The sequence below is a fragment of the Dreissena polymorpha genome, chromosome 14 (genome assembly GCF_020536995.1).
Source record: "Dreissena polymorpha isolate Duluth1 chromosome 14, UMN_Dpol_1.0, whole genome shotgun sequence".
Taxonomy (NCBI): domain Eukaryota; kingdom Metazoa; phylum Mollusca; class Bivalvia; order Myida; family Dreissenidae; genus Dreissena; species Dreissena polymorpha.
Genome location: NC_068368.1, coordinates 41616286 through 41633074, shown reverse-complemented (window position 1 = coordinate 41633074; position 16789 = coordinate 41616286). Strand labels below are relative to the sequence as shown.

At 34.7% G+C, this 16789-nt stretch overlaps 3 protein-coding genes across 8 annotated transcripts in view; 2 read left to right on the top strand and 1 right to left on the bottom strand.

Moving 5' to 3' along the window:
* Positions 1–16789, bottom strand: part of LOC127858496 (KICSTOR subunit 2-like) — a 217081-nt gene that overhangs the window by 39158 nt on the left and 161134 nt on the right. The gene's annotated exons all lie outside the window — the stretch shown is intronic.
* LOC127858504 (uncharacterized) lies at positions 7114–12726 on the top strand. Its single transcript, XM_052395701.1, has 4 exons — positions 7114–7250; positions 10710–10774; positions 11381–11514; positions 12422–12726. The coding sequence occupies exons 1-4, from the start codon at positions 7184–7186 to the stop codon at positions 12525–12527; spliced, it is 372 nt and encodes a 123-aa protein (XP_052251661.1). The 5' UTR covers positions 7114–7183; the 3' UTR covers positions 12528–12726.
* The window catches only part of LOC127858494 (dolichyl-diphosphooligosaccharide--protein glycosyltransferase subunit 2-like), a 227138-nt gene continuing 226597 nt past the window's right edge, over positions 16249–16789 (top strand). Inside the window, exon 1 of the mRNA XM_052395681.1 lies at positions 16249–16332. Within this exon, the coding sequence (XP_052251641.1) occupies positions 16323–16332 (10 nt within the window). The 5' untranslated portion in view covers positions 16249–16322. The remainder of the gene's footprint in view (positions 16333–16789) is intronic.

Below are 16789 nucleotides of genomic sequence, written 5' to 3'. Positions count from 1 at the left end.
AATGATTTGAACAAAATTCATACAAGGCCAATGTATATTATTACACACCAAGTTTTTAAACCTGATCCGTGCAGGTTCAGAGAAGATTTATTAAGTAATATACGATATATGTCTATATTAATCATATGACCACTAGGGCAAGGCCAGTTTTGACCACAGTGACATTATTTGAATACTCTTTGTATAGAATCATATGCTTCATACTAATTATCAAAGCTTGTTGGGACTGTTTCTTTTCAGAGGAGATACTTTTTAATTACTTACTTCATAAGTCTTTATAAAACAAGCGACATTGGGGACAGGGCCAGAAAAGACATCAGGGGCTAAATGTGCCCTTATTAAATCAGCATCACAGATTTAAAAATTATTTCTAAAAACATGTTGAACAATATAAATCAATAATGTGACACTAGGGGCGTTGCCAGTTCAGACACCAGGGGCTATATTTGCAAAATCTTTGTAGAAGACCAAAAAGCAATGTTGAACAGAGAATATTAAACTTCTGGGCCTTTAATGGAGCCACCCACCACGAGCAGTCCGGGGACCTGACAATCCACATGCCACATTGTTGAGCTTGCAAATGTATACATTTTTTCTTTCTTTTGGACATATGGAATTTTGTTGAGGTTGAAGAATTACAGACCAAACAGGAAATAAATTAACATGCCCCTATTTTTGTGTGCCCATATCAAATGAGCAGTTCTACATTTTGAGAAGAAAACAAACCAAATTAACATCCTTATAAAACATTTCATTGAAAATAAATATGAAGGATGACCAACACATTATAATGCCTTTATTCTTACACATATTTGAAAATATAAAAGACCATGACCTGTTTAAACAAAATACTTTGTTCAAAATTCAAAACATGAACTTATAGCACATAAAAGTTTCAGATAACCAAATCCCATCACCAGGTTATCATGAGCCTCAATCTAGAAAGCTTGACTTAATGCATGTGGGTAAAGTGTCTAGACTCAATGCATGTGGGTTAAGTGCCGTTCAAACAGGGTAATCGTGGAGAACACTTTCCGCTATAATGCAATTGTTTGTGTTGCAATAAAGTCTCTTCTGAACGTACATCCAGTCCAGGCAAAACGTGTTGTCCCAGATAAGCCAGTGTGGACTTAACAAGCCAATATGGGATGACACTTTACGAATATGCATCAAGCCTGTTTACCCAGTACGAGACTCGTATCAAGAATAAAGAACAGAAGGCATCTCCGGCGCAACTACAGTTCGTCATGCAAACCCATCTCATCAGAGTCCCCTGCAGCCCCATGATCGGGTCAATGTCAGGGTCAATGTCAATGTTTCTGGCCTGAAAATCCTCCTCCATGTCCTCCATCAGCAGTTGCAGCAGCTCTCCAACAGTTCTCCAGGCCTCATTATCCAAGGTCTTTAAATCCTTAAAACTTAGCAGCCCGTCTTTGTCTGCATCAAGCATCTCAAACATCTCTGTGAAGGCCCTCACATATGTAGTGTCAACTACAATCTTGTCATAATCATCCCCAAATAAAATCTGTTTGAACCCTTCAAAGTTTGTATCTTTAAAGATATATGTCATAAAATCATCCCTGACTTCGATTGGGTCATGTTGGATCGGTTTTAGTCCCATAAACTTTGCCTGGGCCATGGTGTACTCTGTGTTACACTGGCGGTTGCACGCGCTGTAATCGGGATCATCCTTTGCATGTCGATGCCACCAGACGTTTACAGCAAGGTTGCTGCCATATGAGCGTACCTGATAGACCCAAAGATAAGGTATATAAATGCAGTCCCCTGCACTGACGTTAACATGATAAAATTTCCACCTTGGCCATGCCCGGGTATTTGGTGTAATCCACTGCATCAACGTCCATTTGTGAGTAGGCACCATCAGGATGGTCTATGTGCACATCATGTCGATGTTCAGATGGGTCTTCAAAGTAGAGTGTTTTTTCTCCTCGGTACAGACAGTTGATGTTGTCCACAGAGTCAGTGTGCACCACGGACTTGGTCCCACCACTGCTGAACCACATTATATTGTCCACGAAGTTGTGTTCTGTCAACTGTTTGCACTGCAGCGGGCATGGTATAGTGATGTCAACTCTTAGCGCTGGAGGTACAGAATCCACCATAAAGTGTTCAGTCTGGTTATAGATCCTCACAAAGTTCTTAAACGTCATCGTGTCGACCGCCTGGAGCCGGTTTTCCTTCTTTTTCGTCTCCAACTTCACCTCTGAGTCAAGGTCATCGTCCAGACTCAAAAAATACTCGTCTCTCCATTTTCCCATCGCCTTCGATATACGGGCCGCCCCCTTCATCTTCAGGGGCTTCGTTGGCTTGACTTAATTCTCAAAGAAATTCTCCGGGTCTGGAAACCCGTCCATTACCTCGACAGGTTTGTTAACCCCACCAGTTCCAAAGGGTTTCAGGTGCCCAGGTTCCTTAGTGAGGTCAATGTCACTACAGGAGACCCATAGGGTGAGGGTCAGAAACGAAGACCCAACGCGAATACACTTGGTAAGGTCCATGTCTGCTGCGAGCATATGTAACCTAGTTAGAGTGATATGTAGCCTAGTCAGAGTGATATGTAACCTAGTCAGGGTGATATGTAGCTATAGCAATACTAGAACTGATATATATATTGACAGCTATCGTGTATACAGCGTATGTCTGGAGTATATCCATTAACAGTGACACATCTTTGCAGGTTTGTATTTGTCTACACTATTAAACTTAGCAGTCCTAGGGCAAGGCGAATCGACCCGTGGCTTGAGTAATGAACCATTAACAAAATTCTCAACTGTTGAGGTATCTGTATGCAGTCATTGGTGATGCGATGTTTAGCAATTTTCTGGTTAAATCATGATTGTTACGTATGAAATCACGACAATGAAGTTACTATGTATTAACATCCATTTAAACATGATTGAAACAATAAAACCACATCTATTAAATCAATCAACATAAAACCTATGAGTTTATAATAATTTAAGATTGTTTAATTTCAATTGTAATCTCATTGTGTGCAACCTTTTTATTGATAAATGTAAAATTGGATCTTAAAAGCTCCAGTAAAAATCAAGAATAAAATTTAAAAAAGAAAAATAGTATTCCTCAACAAGGCTCGAACCACTGATCCCTGGAATCCTGGAGTAAAAGTCTTCCACTAAGACCAGTCGGCCATCCGTGCTCATACAATGTTGTATGTATTTTATACTTTATATAAGCAATCATCGTAGTTTCACAAAATATAACTACAACAGAACTCTCCAAATTATTCAATCGTTTCGCGTTGCAAAGCTTTATAATTTTCAGGTTTTTAAATCGTCAAAAGATGCATGTAATGGCTATTTTAGAGCATGGTAGATCTCAATGTTCAGTATTACTGTTTCCTCACAAATATCATGACTAAAACGAAACTATACGAATCTGAACTAGCTTTTGTTTATTTTGTCAATTTACCAAATTGTGAAAAGGCCCCTTCAAGATGATTTGTAATGGAAGACGATAAACACGTGTACATTTCTCGGTAAATGTGGTGGATCAGCTCTATGTGTTACCTGTTTTACGATTATTTTTTTTCGACATTGCTGCATTCTATACATAGATGGTGACGTCACTACGTTATTGTCACCTCTATACGAAGACGCATCACATTCCCCTGGTTTGGAGAATTATGCTTCCGCCAAATTAGTTCTGCGAAAGAATAAAAATGTTAATAATGAAAGAAAAATCGTTTTAATTGTGTGTTTAAAACGGAATATTGTTTAAAGAAATGTTATTTAGTTATTTTTAAATGTGATTTTGAATCTCTATTAAGACTGATAGCGATTATCAACAGCACGATTACCTGACCAACTTTCGCTTTTACTTTTCACTCGTAAAAGAAGTGCTTCCCATAATTCCTTTCGTGTTAGTACACAGGTCAGTAAGACCGGTGTGTACACAATGGACATTGCTGTTATCTACCGCCATTCTTTTCAGATCGTTACCTCAGAGCTGAATCCAATCTCCATGCAGAGTTGTCGTTCCTTGCACTCACATACAAATTGAATCAGCTATGCTGGTTCCCGTCAAATCTCTGCGCGGCGGTTGAGCTAAATCATCTCTCGATGATTCAGGTCGGTGATTCTGGGCATTCGAATATCGTTATGCTCGATGTTTATATCATGATTTTTTGCAATTGTCAAAACGTATACAATAAAGATTTAGTTTTCTGTTCTTGTGGTTTTCTGTTGGAAGCTTATTACAAGATTTTGTGTTAGATACTTAGTTCAAATGTGGATGAAATAATGTTAGCAATCTATAACTCATGTCATGCACTGTATATATGTCGTTATATCAATATTGAATAATAACGTTACTCTCGTATTAACCTTTACCATAAAACGCAGGCCCGTAACCAGGGTTTTGAAAAGGGGGGGGAATTTTTGCCATCGACGATTGTTATTGAGCAACGAAGTGGCTAAGGGGGTATGTGCGGGTGGGGATGTACCCCTCCTGCAATCGAGGGCTTTGGAGGTCCTCCACCTAGAAAATTTTGAAAATGAAACGTAAACTACTGCATACGGTCAATTTTTAACTGTAGTTATAGAGCATTTTTATATGAAATATTTCACTTTCATTGACCATACTCGGTGACTGATTGACATGAATATGATATAACATACATGTATTCCCCACCACGTTTTTCAATAACCACCTTTTTTGATCAGTCACGGATATACATCATTTTATACGGTGTTTATCGCGACACTAATATGCGAGCACACACTTTGTTTACATATGCAACAACAAATTTATAGAATGTTAAATCAAATAAGAACGGTATAAACTATCATTATTTATTGGAATCTTTGAATCTTGATAAAATTGGTGTGTTTCACCATTCCAACATTCTACCATTCATCAATCGAGCAACTTAAATACAAATATTTGACTTGTTTTTCAAAGCAATTGTTTGTCTGCTACTATGGATTGTACCAGAGGGTTAGCATTGCTCTAAGCGTGCTAATAGTGTATTTAACAACAAACACTGATTAGCAAAACTTGGTCTTCTCTAATCTGCATCAATACCAAAAAGAAATCAAAATGGTATGACTGGTAACTTAAAAAAAAAAACTGCTTTTCTTTTTCTAAACGAATTTCAGAAAAATATACCACTTAAGGCTTCATTAAGACCCTATAACCACAAACTACATGCCCTATGGTCTCAAAGTCCTTAACAATGTATACCAGGACTTCGAAGAAAAAAGATGTACTTATTTGCCAATTATATGCTCAAGATCCGTCACAGTTGATGAACATTAAACGTTAACGTCCACCTGATCATATGTCATAACGTTTTAAATTCGTTATAACAACTGTTTGAGAGTAGCACATTCCTAGTGTCAAGTTTGACATAATTTAAACATTGTGGAAAGTTATGTTTGTGGAGCAGAACAGATGCCATTAAGTGTTGGTAATATACAAAAAAGCTACATTGCTTTGTAGAAATGATGTGTTTTCTTGTCATTCAACAACAAAATTAGCCTGTCTTGATCATAGCTGATATTTTGGTTGCTGGAAAACCATTTAGGGGATCCGAAAATGGTTGTACGGGGATATAACAAAAAGACAACGCAGTCTGTCGAAAATGCTGTGCACAATGTGTAATTGTTCTAAGTCGTGGCTTCATCATTTTGTTATGATATCTATTAAAATTATGGCTTTAACAGACATTAATAACGATGACAAAAGTTACAAAACAATCATTTAGTTTCAAATATCTATAAATAAGTATCGATTTTTTACGGATTAGAGTGCCAGGTTAATATATCCATTTATAACAAAGATTAAAATTCCATTTTGCGGGGACCGGCTTCCTAGATTTTCTCAAATTTTGCTGCTGTCAATACTTCTGTTCATTTCAACAATTCTACGGTTAAAAATGGTAAATAAAAATCACGCGCTATCTGGGGAATGACTTAATCGAGAAATTAATTATATGGTTACCTGTCGGTTGCATATTGAATACAATATCATTTTAACGCTTAAATACGAAGACTCACTGTGTTCCTGGAAAAATAAAAACCGTTGTTGCGTCAAATAAAGTTGGTTGCAACTTATAGTACAATTTTATTTTACTTGTCAAAAAAGTTGCCCCCCCCCCCCATCTCTGGCTACGGATATGAAACGGACCTTGAACCTTACATTTTATCTAAAACAAGGATTCCGAGGCATAGAACAACACACAACAGTCAAACACAGGCTTTCAAAGGCAGTATACAAATTATGGGAGTAAGACTCGTGACTACACTGCGGGCGTGTATGGATAACGTTCACAGCTTCAAACTGCACATAAGCGCCCTTCCTGTCGAAACGTTAGGTCCCATACAAAGTCATATGAAAGTCCACCGGTGTTTTTATAATATTCATGTTCAGCGAAATTAGATTCTATATTGTATGCAACGGTTATACCAGCGAACCATGAGCAGGTAAAGTTCAATGCCACATCCGTTGCAAATACTGTTATTTGTACATTTTCATACCAGCTGTACCCACTAGCCTTCGGTTTAAATGTAGAAAATAAACTCTACTTACTCTGTGTTGATCATATTGCTTTATTCTAAAAATTGTTCATGCAAATTAATTCGTGATATAACTAGTAAAATTTAGTGATTCATGATTTCATTTTAATTGATGTTGATTTTGTTGCAATGTGTTTGAAGTAGTCATCTACAACATCGAGCTCGTACCGTGTATCGAGATGCCACGGCGGTTATTTTCGGCAAAATATCTCTTATAGCATCTATACAACTGAAACTTCCTTTTTGATAATAGCAAATCGTAATTAGTTACAAAAGTTTTAAAACACTGGAAACCGGATTCATATATAAGATTGGAAAAAGATTTCGACGTATTCAAGATCTGTACAAGACTCTGAAGGATACAAAACAACATGTTAGTCACTTACCTTTAGTCACGTGATTCTGCAGCCTTTCAAATCACCACCCCGAATCCGCATCCCAATTCAACGATTGGATTAGAATAAGGCGTAATCAAAATATGTACCAGTGTCTGAAGTATACGAAATAACGTGCTCGTCAATTACTGGCTCGTACTTGTTCCTTTTCTTGTTTGCCAGATTAGTATAAAATACCCCTTGTTGCAAGGTAAATACAATCCGTTTTGGTGACGTTTCAATCTAAAGATGAAGCTACTCCTCCTAGGATCTTTGACAGTGTTGCTGGTCTGGTCATCCTTGGCCTTACCAACAGGTATGTGCCTTTGTTTGTCTTTTTTGTTAATTATCTAATTATACATATATATCTTGTGCAAAAGGATATAGGGCATGATTAATACACAAGTTAATTTTTGTTGTTGATTTGCATAGGGACATTTTGACATTATAAATAGAAATATAAAAGCGACATACTCCCCATATATCAAAAATATTTACTTTGAGCCATTATATATGTGTGAATTTGTAAACAAATTATATCAATTTTATTTGATTAGTTTGAGTTATGTTTACACATATTAATAAATTAATATTAACCAGAGCTATATATGAAGTTTAATCCATTTATGCATAGCGTCAACAAGAAAGGCCTTGACAAACAGCGTAGACCCAGATGAGACGCCGTATGATGCGGCGTCTCATCAGGGTCTGCGCTGTTTGCTTAAAGGAATTTCTGTTACAAATATTCTAAATATAAAAATAAATGTACTAGACATCCCTAATTTTGGAAATAAATTGATCCAATTTAGAAAGACAGGAGAGTCCAATAGGCATAAATGGGTTAAATGAAACACGTCTCTCTGCAGCATGTTGTGTAAATTAAGCTATTCGGAAAAGTGCATCGCCAAACAACATTTAGTATTTTTTTACCAAGATATCATCGGTTATTATTGCTAAAAGAACACACTGTTTTCATAATAACATAGTCATATTGAAATTGACTGTATTGTTTGTGAAGTTTGTAAAATCTTTGAAAACGAGAATAAACAAAATCTATCGCGCATATTCAACTGTCCCGGATATTCATTTATTAGCAATGAATGAGAGAGTGTTCTGACTCTAATATAATAATAACAACATACGTATACGCTGTTTATAAATAAGTACAATGTTGATATAAATCATATAATATTGTATGTGTTATCTCTAGTGTTGAACAACTGACAAATGAAACAAACTACATGGACCTTATATTCAGAATGGAAGCAGGATTTAAAATGTTGTCCCTGTAACAAAGGTTAGCAATTATTCGGACGACCTCTTAGCTATATTAACTGGAACATGTTTCCCTAGGCATGAGCATGAGATTCACAGAATTTTTTATAAATGATAAATTACACTATTATTATACTAATCAATGTTTTGCATTTATTGGAGGAATATGTTTATATGTGGAAAGTATGTGTTAACACAAATAAAACAAATGTTATAGCTTTTTTTAAAGAGGGGACAGCGAAGGAGTGATATTACATTTTTGTACAAATACCAAGCATACGAAATTATTAAATTATTGTCATTATAGAAATCATATTCAATACAGGATGATCTTATGAAAATAATTTGGAACACTTGCAGGCCAATCCTCGAAGGCTGTTTTAAAGCTTAACATATTTTTAGTAAATTATCCAGCGATTGCAATATATACCAAATCAGAGTGGTTTGTTCAGCTTCTTTTACCAATTTTATATTATAGGTAAAAATCTTGGGCTTAAATTAGTCAGTAGCAATTAAAAGAGTCCACTTTGTTTTCAAAACAAAAAAACTACTACTTAATTCAAACATACTTATGGTGTATATATGGAACTTGCAAAACACTCCTTGACAACTAAAATAGGCATTAATGTAATACGGTATTGGCTGAATATGTATTTAGTTAGAAGATCACAATAATGTTAACTACATGTATATTCACATGTGTGAGTTTCAATAAATAAACCAAACACACATTTTTGCAAGTTTAGTGTACATTAGTGCCAAAGCAAGGTGTGGACGGTGAAAAGTGTGTTTTTTATTTTTGGTAAAGTCTAGCTTAAATTATACATTTATCCAAAATTGGATGTCAGAACATTATAATTCGTTAAGAGCAATTAGTAACAATCAGTTTTGTAAAGATGAAGAGAAACTTCACTTTAAACATGTCAGTATAAATATTTTAAAGTGATATTATGCGCATCTAACAGTATATGCTATGTTTATAGGTGTCTATCGCAACCGTTGTTTATTTTTGGTGTTTTCACTACATATACACTTATATTTGTTAATGCAGCATCAACATACTAAGACAATATCCAGGAAAGAGAAAAATAATGCATTTGAATATCAACCGTACTTTCGTTTTGACAACTGACGACAGAAATGATTCAATGTACGATGTGAATCTAAATTTAGTTTAAGTGCAGATTCGTTCATACGACACACGAACACTAACTCCGATCCTAATAAAAAGACAGTTCCGCTCGAATAAGAGGACTGTACAGTCATGATAAATATCGAATATAATTTTTTTTTTAAACAACTGGTATCAAGATGATTTTAGATAATTGGTCAGTTACCACATTTTAACTACTCTTTTGACCTGTTAATTCTTTTCAGCTAAATTCAACAGTGAAAAATGCCCATAATATCACTTTAAGATTTGATCTTTGTAGATTAAAGGTTTCATCTCATAGATTAGAAATTTAATCAGGTAGATAGCATAAACCTTAATTTATACCTTTTCAAGAAGTAAAATGTCTGACAGGATGAATATCATTTGTATTAGAATGGTCTTTATATGATGATATCCGAAAATTTTATAAAAATAAATATTACTGCAACAGACCAAACATCATTGATGTTATTTAATTAATGCATTCTGATAATTCAAGTAACAACAAAATTCAAACCAACAGAACGTTAGCCATTGTTGTACATACAACCTTAAGTGAAAGAAACATGTATAAAAAGTATTATGATAAATTGTTTATAATTTATTACTTATACTTGACTTCTCGCTCTCTTGTTTATTCGTCTTTGTTGTTTTATGTTATCGTTATAATATTTTGTATAGATTATAAATGCTGTAATCCAAGATCTTTTCGTGTATTGATACTTAATTGAACAACTTATGAAATTCAATACTGATATCATTTCGTGACTGAATATATGTTACTATGTGTTGTGTTGAACATGTATACTGATGGACTGATGGTAAATTGTAAATTGAATTAACCTTATATATTAATGCATACCAGTGACCTTTACGTAAATTGGTCGTCAGTTTACGTAAATATCGTTCGTATGTCATCAGCTGATTACAAGTTACTTTATTTTTATTGTAGCCATAACTACTTCTAAGAAAACATGGCGAAATAAATAATATGCAATTAGCCAGAAAACAATTAGTACACACTGTTTATATGAAAAAACGTTTTAATAGTGTATTATTCACATTTTGACACTAGAATTTTTTTTTCGTAGAATCATAAATTGTAAAATATTATTGAATAATTATCTATTTAATTAAGTTTTCGCACTTTGGAAAATAATGAAACAGACATGGCAATGCTTTATTTCATGAACAGAGAATTTATTGGATTGTTTCAGTAAAATCGGTACAACGATAACCACTGTTAGCAATGTTAACACTCCGAGCATAATTTCGTACCTCTCGGTAACCCTAACAACGCTTAACAACGGATAAGCAAACCTATGAATACGTTCTTGTCCATTACAGATGACGAGATTGACCAAGATATTGACCAAGAGATTTTAGATGCCGCTGCTCGTGCAACGAACGAGGTTAAGTAGAGATAGGGCTTTAAACTACACGGTTGAGTGCTAAATGAAGTACAGTGATATAATACACACGCACACGCACACGCACACGCACACGCACACGCACACGCACACGCACACGCACACGCACACACACACACACACACACACACACACACACACACACACACACGCACACGCACACGCACACGCACACGCACACGCACACGCACACGCACACGCACACCACACACACACACACAGATATACATATATATATCTCGTAATAATTTTCAGATTGTGTTAATAGTGTGCACATCCTTTCAGCTTTCAAAATTTAGATAAAGATGAACTTTCACCTTCATTAGCATATACACATTATTTGTAGGTTTAAAATTTTATATAATAATGATGTATGAACTGGAAAGCAATTAATTGGTCAATAATAAGCTTTAAGTAGAGTTTTTCAATCAAAGAGTGATCGATTCCATTTCACACTCGGAAGTGGGTGTCGTGATCGATAAAGCTTCCAGCTCATTGCAGCTACTTATTAACATTTGAATTAGTATTTTAGACGTTTGAAAGGACCTCATACCTGGAGATCTGATAATTCGTGTCTTTTTTCTATAGGTACAGGACGATGGGGAAACCGACGAAGAAGACGATGAGGAAGAAAAATGTTTGAAAGCATGTGCTGATAAAGAGGGCGAGGAAATGGAAAATTGTATTGCGGCCTGTTTGGTTGAGGAAGATAAAGGCTTGGGGTAAGTAACCAGCATTTTATTCGAACTTCAATATGAACGTTTTTGAGCTATTTATGAGAACAACCACTTTTTTACGTTCATAAAACTTGTAATGTAGAAACTTTTGTTTGTTTCATCATCTCCAATCATCGACAGTTGTCGAGATGTGTCATTTTATTGTTAGTATAATTGACCATTATTATGATAATTATGATTATTATGACTATTATGATTCTTATAATTGTTATAATAATAATAATTATTATTAGTAGTAGTAGTAGTATTTTTATGCTTGTTGAGTCGTGAGTAATTTTCATTTAGTTGTAACATCACAAATATTTTAAAATAAAGACTATAAATCATTATAAACATAATAATTAACCTTTGGTCTGTATATTCGTTGTTGTTTTTTTCAAATGTTAATTGTCTGTAATAATAATAAATACTCGATTGTGTTGATGGTGTCAAACTGCCATCTTGAAAATAGGTTTCTTGTTGAGCAATGCATTCTTAATGGCTATTCCAATTTCAAGATTTGCATACTATAAATTGCCTTAAAACTGACTTTGCAGAGAAGTTTTATTTCTTTTGAAAAAATGTCAACAGACGATGTAGTATGGAAAATACTCATAAATAAACGCTTTTCTGTTATTTAGGAACACTATAAGAAAAAATTTAAAAAGAGGAAATAGTTGATCAGAGCTCAGATGAATAACAATATTGACCCGTTTTCGTCGCATTCTTGATCATCAGAACGATAGTGACCAGGTCAAAACTTTTTCCGTAACGATCACATAATGTGGGGACGTTCTATCATGTTATTTCACGCGATCTCTATTACCACGACTCAAAGAGAACCCACGACTCAACAAGAAACTACCACATTTATATTTATTTATATTTTAATGAACATCTTTGTTTACCCTAGACAACGGACAATTGAGAAACAACGCAAACGAGGGTGGTTCCGCCGAGCCCTCAGAAGAATTAGATGGAGACGTGTGTTAGAGGTTGCTGTTCGTGCAATCGGCTAGTCAGATCGCTAGACAGAAAACACGCTGTACGATCAAATTGAAGCAAGAAAAAATGATTTACTAATGTCAAGATTAACTGAGTGTATTAATATTTTAGGACTTGTTAACCCAAATATGTCAAGAATTAAAATAACGAGGAAAATACCATCAACTGTTTTGAATTACTCTGTCTTATTATGCATTTGTTCTAAAATTTTAATAAAAAAGATGTACGGTATAATCGACTGCAAGTTTATTTTTTCTTTTAAAATATCTGAGCGCATTTATCTATAAGTTGACACAGTTACATAAACATAAGGTCACTCAAGTTTAAAACATCATTGACGTGTACATATCTTGTAAAAACGGATGTATAGTTGTATTAACACCTAAACCTCTTATCTCACTAAATGTGTGTTTTAATCAAACTTAATGTTCTATGTTTGCCAAAAAAAAACATATTACAAAAATTGAAGTCAAACGATACCATTTCGACCTTGAATATATTAAGTAATTGGTTTATATCTAAAAACGCCATTCGAACAGCCAAAATGGCTCGATTACGATTGAAAAGTTGAAAAGGAACACTATACAAATTCATTTCAAAACGTATGTTACGTTTGAAATGCACTTACACGTTTAATCGATAAGCTACAGTTAACATGCGTTGTCAACATTGTTCTACTTGGAACTACATTTGAAAAAGGACGATACTGTATTATGTGTGCTTATTAAGAATGAACATTTTAAACATAGCGTAATTCCAACATTATCAGCTGGTGAATTTAAGTCTAACAAAGAAAGACCACTCTTTTGATGCGTCTATCCTGATAACATCGGTCTTCCCATTTTTTGAACACATTATAAAATAAAATATACTCCGCACTTAGTACTTAATTCCCTTTGGTCTTCCCTCATAAATTTTATCTAAGACATGAGAAAACCTTTTTAGCAATTAATGCATTTATTATTTAAGAGAAGCGTCATTCATAGGCACTGTTTTAAAAGCCTGTTTTGACCGCAATTATTTATTTGTAAACGTAAAAATATTAAACCACGAAATGCTTGATTTAAAACCATGGACGTCAACAGCCCCTACTAATGTTTTACATCATGGACCTTTTGACAGCATAAACCACCGTAGTGATGTTAACAACATTAAATATTGTACCACAATTCTTCATCTTGGACATGTCAGCCATATCAATGGCTATGTTCAAATGCAAATAACTCAGGAATAAGTGCATGACTTCGCGAACAAATGAGTCGCGTTCTGAGAAAACTGGGCATAATGCATGTGCGTAAAGTGTCGTCCCAGATTAGCATGTGCAGTCCGCACAGGCTAATCAGGGACGACACTTTCCGCTTTTATGACATATTTCGTTTAAATGAAGTCTCTTCTAAGCAAAAATCCAATTAAGACTGAAAGTGTCGTCTCTGATTAGCCTGTGCGGACTGCACATGCTAATCTGGGACGACACTTTACGAACATGCATTATGCCCAGTTTTCTCAGAACAAGGCTCAAATAATTGTATGCACATATTTTAAGTCTCCATTCAATCGCTTAAGATATTGAGACTAGTTCGCTCCACTCATTTATAATTATATGCGCACAGACCGACGGAAGGACAGAGTGACTCAATATGACCTCTCTGCAACTTTGTTTGCATGCAGGGTTTTAATTACAGTAAATTCCCTATTAAATTTAATGAAACAGTCCACATCTGTAAAATAATTAAGATTCCCTATTTTACCTAAACACATATATTCAATTCTACAACATCGGGTCAATGCTGACAATTTTATTTTTAATTTATGTGTACGGAACGAACCGACACGTAGAACAGATTATTATTTTCAAATACTTTAGTTATGCTCCCTTTAATTGTTGTTTTCATTACATCTGCGATACTATAAAGTTAATCCCTGTGTAAATGTTCAAGGACTGTGTCATTTTAGAGCGCCGCCCGAGGGCAATCTCTAAAATATTCTGAAACTCCTTTTTTAACATCAACATATAGAAAGAACGTTACATGATATATATGATATACAACAGATATTAAAACAGCAGGACAATGATTTCAAAATGTAACAGGACATATGGCAAAACAAACAATAGCAATAACTAACACAGTTCGTATCTGATAATGCAGGTAATATATATCATGTGGCAATTCGAAGACGGTTTTATCATTCAATGGTTGTTTTTGTAATTTGTTTGTCTTGCTGTGGCCAAAGACTAATGAACATCATTAAAGGACCTGTGGCCGCTGGAGTTTTGCTACGCTTAAACGTCATACTCAGCAATGTAAGAAATGATAACAAATATGCATTAAACGTTTATCTTAATGCAACCAAACATATCCTGATAAATAAATAACAGCCAAAAACAGCAAAGATGTTGTTCTTATTTTTTTATACAGCCGAACATAAATCGAGATTTGAAATAAGTTTAAAATAGAGAGATGGAAAACCATGAGCCAGTGAATGAGCACAGACAGAACAATGAACGGCAAACAAACGAAAACAAACTTAATGCAACCTTTTCATTGGTCAGGGGCGAGCAACACACAGATGTTGTTGATTATGATGGTGGTGGTGATGATTATGATACTACAAGTGGGTATTTTAACACCCATACATTTTTATTGATAGTGGTAAAAGCGGTAGAAGTACCAGTGGGTAAACGTAAGGCAAACGTACCTGTGTCAACGATGAAATTGAGATAAAGGTGCAACAATTAGCCGCGGTTTTTACAATTCATGTATGCTGATTTATGGAGGACACGCATTCAAACTCTTGCCGAAGATTGGATACGGGTATCAGAAGCAGTGTGAGGTGACAAGCAACTCAACTTACTGTCGATGTTGGAGATGGCGGCATTAGGCGCAATTAAGTTTGAAATTCTACTCAACCTCCTCCAGATAATCGGGAAAAGGCCATTAAAGTCAGCGTGGGAAAAATGCAACTCAACCATGATGGTGCGGATAAGGGAATCAGGCCTAGAGTACATGTACGTGGGTTAACATGTAACTCGTGTAACATGCTGATTGTGGTGGCTGGCGTTTGAGAAGCAGAGTGGCATATAGGTAGTGCGCAGATTGTAATACTATTGTATAATATTAAACTGACGTGTTTGAATTATTTTAAACTCAAAGTTATTATTTAAAAATAATGTCTGAAACATATACAACATAGAAAATTACACTTCTGAGTTTAAAATGGTCGGTTTTAAGGGATAATCATGTATACAATTTGCAAATTAGAAAGCATGTGTAACGATGTTCGATGATATTTTGGAAATATCTGTCTTACTAACATAGCGTTTAAAATGTGCAGTTTTTTCTAAGGCCCGTGTGGCCGAATGGTTGCGTTGTTACTTTTTCCCCCGAACGATTTCGGCTACAAATCCCGGTAAATGACAAGTTTGTATAAAACTTTCAACTTGATATTAGCATAAGTAAATTATTTTAGTTTTCTTAATAAACGTTATCTATAGCATCTGTTCAAAATTACGAAAATCTCTGAACATTACAGTATCCTTGAAATAAAACGCTCTTCTTTACATTGAAAATGGGTTTTATCGATATAAAAATTATTCTTTTAATTTGAATTTCTTTACCACACAAACTGAAAATATTTTAATATATTTCTTGTTTTTTGTTACTTAATGACATAGATACAGGAAAAAAATCCAGAATTGCTTTTGCAACTGTAACCGTTTGGTAATCTACTGTAACCGTTTGGTAATCTTCATATCTGGTGCAATGTAACCGTCTGTAGCCCGTATGTAATACGGAAGTGACCTGGACAAAATGGCGAAGGGTGAGCATCGACTTAACACTGAGATTTTTTAATTTCTTTTTCGTGTATACAATGGTTGATTTGAGTTTTTTAATAATTAAATGCAACAATCAAGATATTGTGTATAGAATGCACTAAGATTTGCAACGCGGTATTGTTTAAATTTGTACTCAATTCATTTTTGTTAAGCCGGCTTGATGTTTTGCCACGTCGGCACATGTGTTGTGTCTTTAGTTGGATTGCAACGTGTGTTTAAATAGTGTCAGAATGTGATTGAACAGCAGTTTTAAGATTATTTAATTTAAATTGTTTGTTTTAATAATTGTCATGCAATGAATTGTGCTTTTGCACAAGAATTTAATAATCCAAGAAGACCCCTCTTATCAGTTTAAAAATTAACCACTTCATTTTAACTGGATTACATTTTAAGTACTTACTTCATATTTGAAATGCTCTCAAGGGGAGATCTTAAAAAAGC

What these genes read in the sequence shown, in the direction of transcription:
- LOC127858504 (XM_052395701.1), top strand. Translation starts at nt 7,184, where the DNA reads ATGAAGCTACTCCTCCTAGGATCTTTGACAGTGTTGCTGGTCTGGTCA. An exon ending in ATCCTTGGCCTTACCAACAG is followed by an intron (nt 7,251 to 10,709) that starts GTATGTGCCTTT and finishes TGTCCATTACAG; the next exon opens with ATGACGAGATTGACCAAGAT. An exon ending in CTGCTCGTGCAACGAACGAG is followed by an intron (nt 10,775 to 11,380) that starts GTTAAGTAGAGA and finishes TTTTTTCTATAG; the next exon opens with GTACAGGACGATGGGGAAAC.